Source organism: Diorhabda carinulata, chromosome X (assembly GCF_026250575.1).
Source record: "Diorhabda carinulata isolate Delta chromosome X, icDioCari1.1, whole genome shotgun sequence".
Lineage (NCBI taxonomy): Eukaryota > Metazoa > Arthropoda > Insecta > Coleoptera > Chrysomelidae > Diorhabda > Diorhabda carinulata.
This window is the reverse complement of record NC_079472.1, coordinates 25,575,267-25,588,129: the sequence shown is the minus strand read 5'-3', so window position 1 is coordinate 25,588,129 and position 12,863 is coordinate 25,575,267. Positions and strand designations below refer to the sequence as shown.

General features: G+C 33.3%; 1 protein-coding gene across 7 annotated transcripts in view; it reads left to right on the top strand.

Moving 5' to 3' along the window:
• Nucleotides 1-12,863, top strand: part of LOC130901476 (potassium voltage-gated channel subfamily H member 6) — a 286,333-nt gene that overhangs the window by 217,020 nt on the left and 56,450 nt on the right. For 2 of the 7 annotated variants that reach the window (XM_057812899.1, XM_057812898.1), the window contains exon 12: nucleotides 11,645-11,665. The exons of the other annotated variants lie outside the window; for them this stretch is intronic. In XM_057812899.1, coding sequence (XP_057668882.1) covers nucleotides 11,645-11,665 — 21 coding nt within the window. The remainder of the gene's footprint in view (nucleotides 1-11,644; nucleotides 11,666-12,863) is intronic. 7 annotated transcript variants of the gene reach the window in all.

Genomic DNA, 12,863 nt, shown 5'->3' with positions numbered 1-12,863 from the left:
TGGTGGTAGTATTAGACAAACGCTATGCTGTTCGCCTCAAGCTTTTGTTGCCATTGTTATAATTTGTAGTAAATCTATCAGGACTGACCAAATTTGATAAACTTATTGAAAAAAAATCGATGTTAAATGTTGCATTTTTGAGATGTGGAACATTTGAATGCTCTCAGTTTAGTCTACTGACTTTCGTTTCCACCAGGGCCGGACTGGAAAAAAACAAATCAACGAAACACTTTATTTAATACAAAAAACTAGAAATGAATTATCAAGTCTCGCAATTGTAGTTAGTTGTTTATTTAAGTGGTAATAGATACAAATTACAATCACTTCCTTTACCATCAAATTATGAAATTAATTAAGTTCTAAAATGCCCATTACTTCTTATAAATAAGTGATTCTGCATACCTAATGAATGATAAATTTGGAAATGATATAAACAATAATTAATTGTTTACGATAATAATGGAAAAATTACTGTTCATGTTCCCTTTATCATCATTGTCATCTTTCTCCATAATAAATATGTTTCAACAATTCACAAGAAACGCTATTTGAATAATAATTTGCAGCTATCGAATTATTTTGTTACATGGAAAATTACAGTTGAAAAACTTGAATATACGTTTTTCTAGCTACCGGAATTACAAAGTATAAAATTATATAGAGAAACGCTCTAGAAAATCGGGCCACGCTCATAAGTCTGTCGAAAAATGTTAAAACGAAGCATCTTCGTGCTTCAGACAGTTCTGTCTGTCTCATCGTAACACATGTTCATCGAGTAACCTGCCTGGGGTGTGTGTGTGGGCAGGTCTCCATGCGGGAGGTCTCGTGGGCCCATACTTTTTTAAGGGTGACGAGTTGTGGGGCCAAAGTTATCTAGAAATGCTCGAAGATTTACATTGTCAAATGGACAAAGATCCAGCAATCGCGAACATCCGCAGGTTAAAGCTTAGCCGCACTACGCGTTATGGAGAATTCAAGAATGGATGGGCAGAATTCTTTGAGTGGCCTGCACTGTCATGTGATCTGAAATCCTTTGGTTTCTTTCTGTAGGGTTTTTTCAAGGACCGCGCTTTTGCAATAGGATCACGCACCCTCCCGTACTCCAAACTGAAGAATTTTAAACTCTTCGTGGACAGCTTGACATAGTTCGCTGGATCTACCTCTCCGATGAGAATAATTGCCACGAATACATTAATTAAGATTGACATTAATTTGAACACTTATGGTAACCCTCCTTCGAATCTTCCAATAAATTTATTTTGGCACTGCATTTTTTCTTATAAGAATGAAAAAACTAAAATTCAGAATCACTTTTATCAAATTCATAAAGTACCCCAAATACAAACATTTTTAGATTGTCATGAAATGTGTTGTTATGACTAAAATAAGGCTGCTTCAGAATAAACTCATACTGCAAAAGTTCGACCGGCATCTGTAGTACCTCTCGGATTCGTATGAGGTGCGTCTTAAAATTATGACTCATTGCGCAGTGTGAAACAATCTATCTTCTTCACCAGATCTTGTGCTATGAGATTTGAGTCATTTGAAGCTATGAAATGACAGCAACGCGCGTCTTGAAAAACATTACACAAGACGTTCGGTACTATTTGAAAGAATGGAAAGTTCGCATCCGTTTTAGGAATAGATGAGTATGTAAGAAAAAAAATGAGGCCACGCGTTGTATCCTTAAATCAGGATGAATGGTAATCGTAGATATGCATATTTCTGACTTATAAACTAATTTTTATTATCAACGCACTGATGAAGGCAATTGAGCAATTACTTTTTATTCTAGGTATATTGGTGATCATTCACTTCTGTAACGTGCACATATAATATCTTTTTTACTATATATTAGGTATTAGGATGTTAGTAGTAATAAACTGCAGTCGCCGTTTTGATCGGTCTCTGCTTCCAATTAACCTTTTCACTATGACGCCCATTTTAATAGGGCTAGACGAATGTTCTGCGCTTGTGGACCATCCCTATAGTCAGCCGCGAGATTTTCAACATTTGACTGCAAATGACTAAACTAGTCCCATAAACGCATTCTAATGGATTTCAAAAATTATTGATATAGTAATACTAGCAGTGAGAAGGTTAAGTCTTCCTAAAAGATCTTCATTAAGTTTATTTTTGGTAGCTCATGAAAATTTTCTTTTTCTATCTATTTAGATAAGATCCTTTTCTGCATTAGATTATCTTCACGCGTATTTCCATAGTTCGCTTAAAATATATTCGAGATTATTTAATGGATATGATACACAAGTATTTCTTTTTTGTTTTTTTTTACTCTCTATACCTGCTTCTCCTCGTATTCTAGTTTATCGTTTAATTTCATTTTATTTATTTCATCTTTTCTTCCAAACTATCATACATTTCTCATAAAATCATAGCTCATATTAACTTTTTTTATATTATTTAGGTTTTCCGACGCCCAATTTAAGGCCGCTTGACATAATGCAATACAACCTGCAGTGCAATGCAAGACACAATATTTCTTGATCAAAACCATGCCCAGATGAAGTTCAGTTGACATTGACAAGTTGCAATCTAGTTACTTTTGGCTTAACAGATCGGCTGACTTTCGTAAAACTTTACTTTGTTTTCATTGTTAAACTAGGTACCTACAAAATATTAGATAAAATTTGAGGTTAGGAATTTGTTTACTTTTACTGTTTACAGAGACTTGCATGCTATTTCTTGCATGTTATATTGCATTATGTCAAGCGGTCTTAATTTGACATGCAATTCTCTTGCCATTTCATCATAATTATCACTAATCCAAATTTCATAAGCGAAAGTAAACAATTTCCTAACCTTAAATGTCATTTAATATTGTGTTATCGGTTTAAAACTTAAAAATGAAACTAACAAAGCTCGGTGGGATTAGAAACAAGTAGTCAGTGCATCACTGAAAGTAATTATATCTACTGCTTCCTTACTTTTGGAATCTGATGGACAGAAAAGAACATGCGATGGTGGGCCAGGCCATAGCTAGATAGAACAAGGGGAAACATGAGTTTAGTTACAGAATTAGACTTGAAAACATACAAAAATTATTTGAGAATGGATGAAGAAACATTTGAAAAACTCCAGAAGAACATAAAACATAAGTTAACTGAGATATCCTTGAAATGAAATAATTAAATGAAAATGGCACCGAACTCATAATGTTGCAAGTGCGAGATCTTGCATGAAACAATCAGCTGAACTTCATCTGAGCATGCTTTTGATCAAGAAACATTGCGTCTTGCATTATAATTGCAATATAATTTGCTCATTATGTTTTCTGTTTTAATCTATCATTATATCCTCTAAAGCTTTTTCATTATCAATTTAAGTTTTATTATTTTATTTCTTTATAGTAGAAGTCACGTTCCTTAATAAAATTCTTTTCCTCTGATCTATTTAGGCAATATTCCTTATCAATAACTACATGACTATCAGAATTGTCACATCTTTTTTCTCATGATCAAAAAGTAGAGCGCATTGCATAAAATGAATACATTATATAATTATTCGAAGCATGCAGTGGAAATGAGCAGAAAGCCAGTTAGAAACTTCAAAGGCCTGTACCGACTATAGATAAAACGTGACGAATTGGCTGTGCTGTTAAATGGAACGTATTTGAATTCTTGTCGATTTTTAATAAAATAACCTTTGTTTACACCTCACACACTTCATTTAGTTTTTATCTGTTTCAAAATCCGTGACTCTCCTAGTTTCGCATAAACTTCATTGTCGTTTAGCAAATATACCTCTTTGCTAATAAGGAGTCTTCAAAAAATTAATTTTTTGGACGTGTGGGAGAACAAGGTTTTATATAGAACTATTTACAGTATATTATATTTAAGTTGAAGGCTACTGCATAATTTTGTTATAATAGCTAATACAAATTCGAATTTCTACACAACCCAATTTACAAATATAGTCAAGTGAAATTCGAAATGAATATTCTATATAGTACATTATAGATGTATAATCATGCTTGTAGCAGCTTTAGGGTTCAACTTGAGTACTCCCAACATTTTCCCGTCATCTATGAAAAAGCAGCTGTAATAATTATTCAAAGAAACTGATAATTCCTTTAAATACTCAATCTCATCGAATACACCCCATATCTTTATAATAACGATAGCTGAACTACTTTTCCACCAGTTTTCACAATCATCTGAACTCAAAAATATCAAGAATAAAATAAAAAAATAATCAATACATAGAATTTGATCACATCAAGAAAATATAATGATAATGTATTTGAAATTAAATTCCTTTATTATTTGCCAACAAAAATGTTCGGAATTTTTTTTATTTTAAATAGAATTTAAATCACTAAATTGAATCAATGAACATTTTGGTGAGTAGCGTTGAACTTTTGTTTTATTATTGTTAATTTCCTCACGAAAATATTCATTTTCCGTTCCGTTGTGAAGAAAATATCTCATTAGAACGTAATTCTCATCCAATTTAACTGTTTATTTAATTTCAAGGGTTTGTTGTTATTTCGAACGAACATTCAGGGTCCCGCAGGTAACGGGAGTATGACTGCAATTGAAAAAGAGTAATAAAACGCATAATTATTTTTCTGTTTGAATCTATCCCATGGTTTGGAATCCAATAGTAGAGTTAACGTGGCTTGATTTTTGAATTACCCCGGGGATGTGATAGGATAATAATACAAATATTTGAGTTAATAATACAAGACCAAATTATGTTTTCATTTAGTTTCTGTTCTTGTTGTAATATCTTGGAGAATGTTGTTGAGAAAATCTTTTGAAATTAGAAAAGATCTCATTCATTGGCAAGCAAACTGCAGTGTTGTAGTTCTTTATTCTAAAAAAGCAAATACAAGAGGGTAAACACTATTATAATCGAGTAGTGTCTCTCGTGTGGAGATGCCTGTTGTTATTCATCTTGAACTTATGTAGGTTGTAGTTCAGGAAAGACGCAGGCTTGCACTTCTACAAAGAAATGAATCTCCATAAATTAACGTCTATTAATCGTTGTTAATGAACTTCATCTACCTGTGGAGAAGGTTTTGCAAATACTACTCTAGGTGGGATTATGTCGAATAGCTCGGCAGAGCATCTACCGTGGTAGTATTGTATGAAACAGAGTGGTCTTTCTTCTATGCACTAAGCTGTTCAAGTTTCTGATCAACTCTGGATCGCCTATAAATCTAAATGCTCTTTTCTGTATTGAGTCGAGCATCTTCATGGTATGCTTGCGAGCCGAGCTCCAAATGTGCGAACAATATTCCAAATACAGACGAATCTAGGACTTGTAAAGAATTCCAAGCTGTTGCGTAGTATATAGCTTTTTGGTTTTAAAAAAGAAGTTTTTATGAAGCTGCCTTTGCTAAATCGGCCACGAGACTTTGGCATTATACTCAATCAGATTCCTTGCACCCCACTCCAGAATATTTTCAAGGTCGATATTGGTGGTGGTTAGTTGGTGATCTGTTTTTGCCTACGGATTGGTGTGTTCGCCCGGTTCATTTGAGTGGTTGATTTTAACGACGACACCAGTGTGCTATCGTCGGCGAGCTTTAGATCGGGTTTGCAGGTGAAAGAGAGTAGGTGACAAGATGATGCATCTCTGGGGTATACCAGCGTTGATCTCAAACATTTCTGAGGTGTCTCCATTTATATTGACCTGGAGTGATCGGTATTTGAGAAAGTTACCAAGCCAGTCGATAAGTGAGGACGACAAGCCGTACGACCACTTTCTCCATGACCTTCGCAACGGCTGGAACTAAAGCAGTCGGACGGTAGTTACTGGGAACCGTTTTTTTCCTTTTTTGGTATGGGTTGAGCCCGAGCAATTTTCAAATATACAGGGAAAAGACCTTTTTTATGTGATAGAGAAAAGAGTTTGAATAGGGTACTTGTTGGTACAGCAACGCATTTCTTCAATAAGATTGGTGCTATTTCATCTGGACCAGCAGCTTTAATGATGCTCAAGCATTTGAGAAGTTTTACCATATCTGGGTGTCGTAATTTGACAACAGCTAAATATACGAAGGGTGATAGAGAAATACAACAAATGTCTTTTTCATCATTATCTACTTACACTGTATCTATTTCCAATAGTGAGTCTCAAACTCACATGTGTTGAGATAAGCAATTGAACTTGTTTTGACTTGTCAGGGTACTACTAGATATGGTGGAATCCTGTTTGCATTGTTTATGCTGAATGGAATTAAAAAACGCTTAAACGGCTTGAGAGATTTAAAAGTGGAAATAATACACTTTGGACTTCAGAAACAGATAAACATGTACAGAAAGTGGATAAACTTATTTGCAACAAGAAATTGACCGTGCTACTTCTAATTCTTCTTGAAAATAGAAAATGTGCTAATAAACATTGACTCCTTTCCTTACATTGGAAAAACTGATAAAAAGGAAATGAAAGTTATTACAAAAAAAGCCTTTTGGAAATGTTTACAGGTTTATCGATACAATGGGTGTATCAATAGCAAATGACACTGTGAAGAAATCTAAATATGATGCCTCCTTTTCAACTGTGTTTTTAATAAAATAATTCAGAGTTTTCCATCACTTCTCGTACCATAAAAATTATTACTATTATGTCAAATGAAATATATACAATTATTTTCTGTCAGTAAACCACCTCAAATGACTTGCAAATTAGTTTTAAACCAGAACATTGTTCAACGCTACTTTTGAAACACAAGAAAACAAACCAGAAGAAAAAAGGTCCTACTACAATTAATTTAAAACAACTGCAAATAACTTAAAATGTTTATAAACGACTTTCTACAACGAAACAATTTCAATTAATGAAATTCAACAAAAAAGTTGTTTGCTGTACAATTAAGCAGAAAAAAATTCTTAATAGCCGTTATAAATACGTTCACGAGTTCCATTATTCATTTAAAATAAAAATTTGTTCATTTACTTATAATCTGAAAAGTTTAATATGTGAAAGGAAATTTTCAGTAAATAATGACAAAAGAAACAAACTTGCTTCTTACTAGTCTGAAGATGAGTTTTCCTAGAGGGTACGGAAAGTTTTCCACTTATATGTTCTTCGAAAGAAATTCAAGGTCCTTTGACCTTTCTTTGTTTGTGAACAAAAAATATTCCCAGGGTCAAATTTTTCGAATAGATTGCATGAGATTAAACTTCAATTCAATAATGAATCCAACCAAATGTAATTGTTTCGCTTGATATCTCTATTCGTTCTCATAATATCGGTAATAAAACCTTTTTGAAGGTAAGCAATGAAAATCATATCACGTACACCCTAAAAAACCGACCCCATAACCTACTGCAGATGAGATGATCTCGTTCTTTTTTGAGGCCGATTCTACCCATTTCAACCAACTGTCGGTGGTGATAAACTCATCGCCAAAATTATCAGTTTTGGACTTTTCTTTGACTAGCTTATTATTCAAAAGTAACTTTGTATTTTTACATGCACTTCAATTTGACATTAATTTGATTCAACTTTCAAGGAACACAAATATCGAGGAATATGTTGCGTAAATAGAATTAAATTATACAATTCGTTTAGGTTCATCGGTCCTTGTCCGAGACAAAGTTTCGGTTCTGTGAGCTTTTTGCTGTTTTTTGTTTACCTTGGGCAGAGAGCTGGTCTGACCCATGAACCCTCCTCCTTTTTCCGGGCTTGGGTCCAGCAAAAAAATCATAGGGCTACTCAATTTACCCGCGATCATGCAGGCGTAGTTAACTTTCCTGAGTGATACAATCTTCCGAAACAAATCTCGAATCTACAAGGCCATCCGGCCTATATTAACATACACAGCGGAAACCAGACCAGATACATCGAACACAAAGAGAAACTACCGAAATGAAAATAGTGCGCAGGATGGCTGGAAAAACACTTTTTGACGGGGAGAGAAGTGAGGACATTAAAAGAACATGTAAGATTGAAAACTTAAGCGAACGGATATTGCGAAGAAAGAGAGAATGTAACGAGCACATAGATCGAATGAAAGAAGAATGGTCAAAATAACTAGAGACAAGTCGCCCTTAGAGTACCGAATCGTTGAAAGACCCAGCAATATATGCAGCGACAACCTCTCTAATAATTAAACGACAAAGGATACGAGGAAAACAAGCATTTTGCTTACGTTAAAGAAAGAAGAAGATAATGAAACGATTCGCAACAATTAGTCGTTCTTGTAACCGAGGCACCTTCTTCCACCCACATAGTAGGAGGAGAGTTTTTACTTTCCGGTTTAGACTACATTAAATCGAAGACGAAATAATCCTCAATTCCATTTGGATTCAAATAAGTCAGCATGAGAGTGTTTTCCAGCCAAATTCCTTTTTCGGTTTTTGCTTCACAATCAGAACTTAATCCGATTGACTGAATCTTTCGATACCATGCTTGATGAAGATGGGATCAGCAACCACTTACTTTTATATCCGGTCACACCCATCTTTTGGCTATGTGGATGGCCTTTCTAAAATCACGATTTGCCACGGATAAAAAGTAGCTCCATAATTTCCATATATCTTATATTCTAGTAAACTTAAGCATGTTTCTTAGCAGTCTGCATTGATAGCAAACAAATGACTTTGCGCAAAATGAGAAATTTCTATATTATTAATAAACAAAAATTCTGTTTGCCTATATTCGTAAACAGCGTTTCGCTGTTGATAGCTCCATGCACTTCTTCTAGGTTTTTAGGAATCTAGCTTGGAAGAATTTTGCAACGACTGTTATAGATGTTTCTTCTGATGCAGTCAACATGAATGCCTACTAATATCTTCTCTTACTTTCCTTTTGAATCCACTTGAAATAGCTTTCCTGCTCATTTTATTTTCGAATGATCCGTGATTGGGCGCATATTTTCTCTTGAGATCAGGTTCTCCGTTCCATTTGAGTGAAGCCTTATAGCTTTCTTTGGTAACAACTCAATCATGTTTCTCCACTGTTCAAGAACTTGTCTTTGGAAAACGTAAAATTTCCATAAACAAATTTCTCCAACGTTCACTTTCAATAAATGCCTTTTTTCATTATGACTGACGTCGCTCTAAGTTAGTAAAAGCAATTAGTGAAAGCCAGTTGAGAAGAAACTGTTTACATCAGATTTGAATTTGGAATGCAGATGAAGGAATTACCTTGGCAAACAATATACACCTGTCCACCATTGCTCTGATTCATTTTTTGTCTCGGGTCCGAAGTGATGAACGCATGATTCAATCATGCTCATGAGAAGCTGCAAAAATTTAGCTATGTTGTTCTAAAATATCGATAAGCACTTCCGATAGTGTCTATAGTGTGAGCAAACGCTGTACACATTTTGTACTCCTACTTTTGAACTTCACCGATTGGTCGATAACTGCGATGTTCGCATAATTTAACTGTTTGAAATTGGAACACCTGGAGTAAATGCCAGTCCATATTCACTATTTAAAAAAACCAAATACTAAACAACGTGGCTTCTTCAAACTTTAAACGTATATTTCATAGATTATGTACTTTATAATAAAATAATATTTTCTAAGTAAGGACTTGTATTTATGGAACTAACCCGGTACTATGATATTTAAAACTTCATGTAACTAAACTAAACAAGAAAAGATAAAATTGATTTAGATAATTAATAACTGATTATGAAGATTATTTTTTTGTTCCTTTGTCTCAAACTGATAATGTAAAAAATTCATTTCTAGTTCACGGTTCACAATATAGAGTACCATAATTCCAGTCTGGTTCTGATCTCCACTGTCTATTCGTTGTTTGATTTTTGAGGAATTTTTGAAAGAACGAAATTTTAGTAGTTAGACATGTTATCATAAGATAAAGAAGTACGCAAAACATGTGTGTTTTGAAAACGATACACGTAAAAATTGTCATCAACTTCATTAAAAGTTATTCTATTATTATTGGTTTCGGAATTTTAGGTAGTAACTCAAAATTGGACTATTTAATCAATAATGTACTGGATGGACAGCCTAGAACGGCTGTCGGTCTTATCGCAGGAATAGATTTTATTGCAACCCCGAAAAACACTTGGAAATTATTTTCAGAAGTTTAAGTCTACCACTAGAGGTCGTATTTGAAAATATAAAATTGAAAAAGCAAAATTTTTTGAAATTTACTTAATTAAATGACACTTTATTTACAATAATAAGATTCTCAAACAAATTCTGTGCATTTTTCAGTACGCAAGATTCAGTCTATCTCTTCAAATAAGAGATGGGGGAGATTAGGCACCTTGTTATGAAAAAATGCCTATCTGATTTTTGTAAACTTGATGTTTTTTGGAAAAACTTTTGTCCAGCAATAGAAATTAGAAATTTAATCAGCAACTAGAGGGTATTGTTTGTCTTTTAGAAGTAGGATACAGGATATCCTGTAAATCTCTAAATGTGTAGTGAAGGATTCTAGACGGACAATGAATTGTCACGTCTTTTAGAAGACATACCTTTAGCCATAAATGTTTTTACAGCATAATGGTTGCACGGCACATTATTCCATTTATATTCGTCACTTTTTAGATCAAATGTACCCTGGTAGGTGAATAGGACTTGAAGTTTATTTATTTGACCACTCAGATCTCCAAGCCTAACTTAGTAAAATTCTTATTTGTGAGGCCGAATTGAAGATCTCGTTTACACCAATAGACCCACTATAAGAGATTATATTATTGGATGAATACGGCAGGCAATACGAAGTATTTCAATGGCAGAAATTGAAAATGCTCTTTACCGATGGGCGACATGTTGAGCACCTTGGGTGCCACCAATTACGTAGTTAGTTATCTAAGTTGTAATTGTTTGATTTGTTACATGGTATACATTTAAATAACCCCATCAAGCTCTAATAATAGATTATTGTAATCAGTTTTAATTATTGCAGATAGAACATTCTATCTAGAATAAATTTTCAAGTTCTGTGTGGGCACAAAATATATATCGACATGCAGTTTGCGCTATTTGAATGTTAATTCATATATATTATTTATTCACTTTTCAAATAAAAAATGCGCAGAATAAGTTGAGGAATTAGATTAGGGTACATTTCAAAAAATTTTGCTTTTACAATTTTATATTTTCAAATACGCCCTCTAGTGGTGGATCTGACATTCTGAAAATAATTTCCACGTATTTCTCGAGGTCAATTTTGTTATATTTCTCCCATCTGAAGCTGTAATATAATCCGTTCCTGAGATATGGCAGACCGTCGTTATTAATTGCCTATCTGATACGTGTGAGCATTAACGTGATATACGCAATGTCTGATTCAATTCGTTGATCAGGAAAATTTTTATTGATCAAAAGAATATCCATGAATTATGTTGAGTGGTACATTGCGTATAGCGTTTTAACAAGAACTTAATTCTAGTAGATTGAGTCTTTACCACAAAAACCTCTTTAACAAGCTCTTATTTAATTTATTGAGTCTTTAATTCCGAACGTCAAATTAACGTTTATTTCAAGTTGATTAATAATTGAAAATTAATTATAAAATTAAGACTTATCTCCTTTTATCGATTTATAAAACACACAAGTTTTTGTCAATTATTTTTGGCAGAAAAACTTCACTACACCAGTCATATTTCCGCAATATTCAAAGATTCTTTTGCAAGATTTTTTCGTGAAAGATGATTTTTAAATGAACTTTTAATTCTTTTCTATAGTTGGGCTTGGATAAAGACGAGGTAGTCTATGATAGTTTGATGCTTTAAACCAGATAGAAGTCTATGTAATTTTTAATGTTGATTATATACATAAAATAATGGTTCACACTTTCAAATTTATGCATTAATGATAATTATTTTTATAATAATAATAAATATAGTAAGTGATAGTAATTATATATCAATAATAATATGTATAATGATAAATAAACTTCTTATATCACTAAATAAGTCCCAAATACTGAAAACAAAGTGATAACTCTCAAAAACCTACTCTGGATTTAGAATTATTCGGAATCAATTTTTAGTAAGTAGATAGTTGATAAATTAACTCATAAAAATAAGTTTCTTCCCTCCCTTAAAATCATCGTCATGATGCAAATTAGTCATTTTCAGTACTAATAAATTCAAGGTATAACGTACTTCGTCCAACTTTATAAAGATTTTACTGAATGAATAATGAATCAATTACTAGCTCCTGATATTTTATAATAAATATCATAGTGTTCCCAAAACAATTCTTAGATCAATAAAAGAGCGTCCTTTATTTGCAACCTAAAAGTTAAACATGGTCTGTTATAAAAATTTAAGAATACCAATAATGATGACTACATTAAAATTAGTAATGTGAGAGCCAAAATTAAAAAAGATTTACGTCGAAGTCATTATAACTAGATGGGAAACGAAGGACAACAGCTAGCAGTTGATTCTAAGAAGTTTTGGTCCTATCTGGAAACCAATAAGAAAATTACCAACCGACTTACATATTCTATAGAAGCGAACCTCTTGACAAATTTAATTCTAATACAAATACGTGTTAACCTTCTTTTACAAAATCTGAAGTTTTAACTAGCATCTAAAAATTAAAACTATACATCTAGTCGTGCATGTCTACTACGAGACAGTGCGTCAGCTCTGGCAATACCATTGGATTAATTATTCAATTTCTCGTTAAAATCTGGTGATTTCTGTTTTCTATTCCATACGCTTCTAGATGTAGTGCTCAGTATTCCCTTCACGTCGAGAGAATGTAGATTGAGATTTCTTCTCCTGTGCAACAAAATCTGACAGGATGATTATCTTCTATTTGCGATAGTTCCTCTGTAATATGGACAAGACATATTTTTAATTGCATAAATGTCTGCTTTAAAAATGCTTGATGTGTTGCCCAGGCTTTCAGAGTATTTAGTTCTGGTCCTGTACAATCCTATTCCAGTTC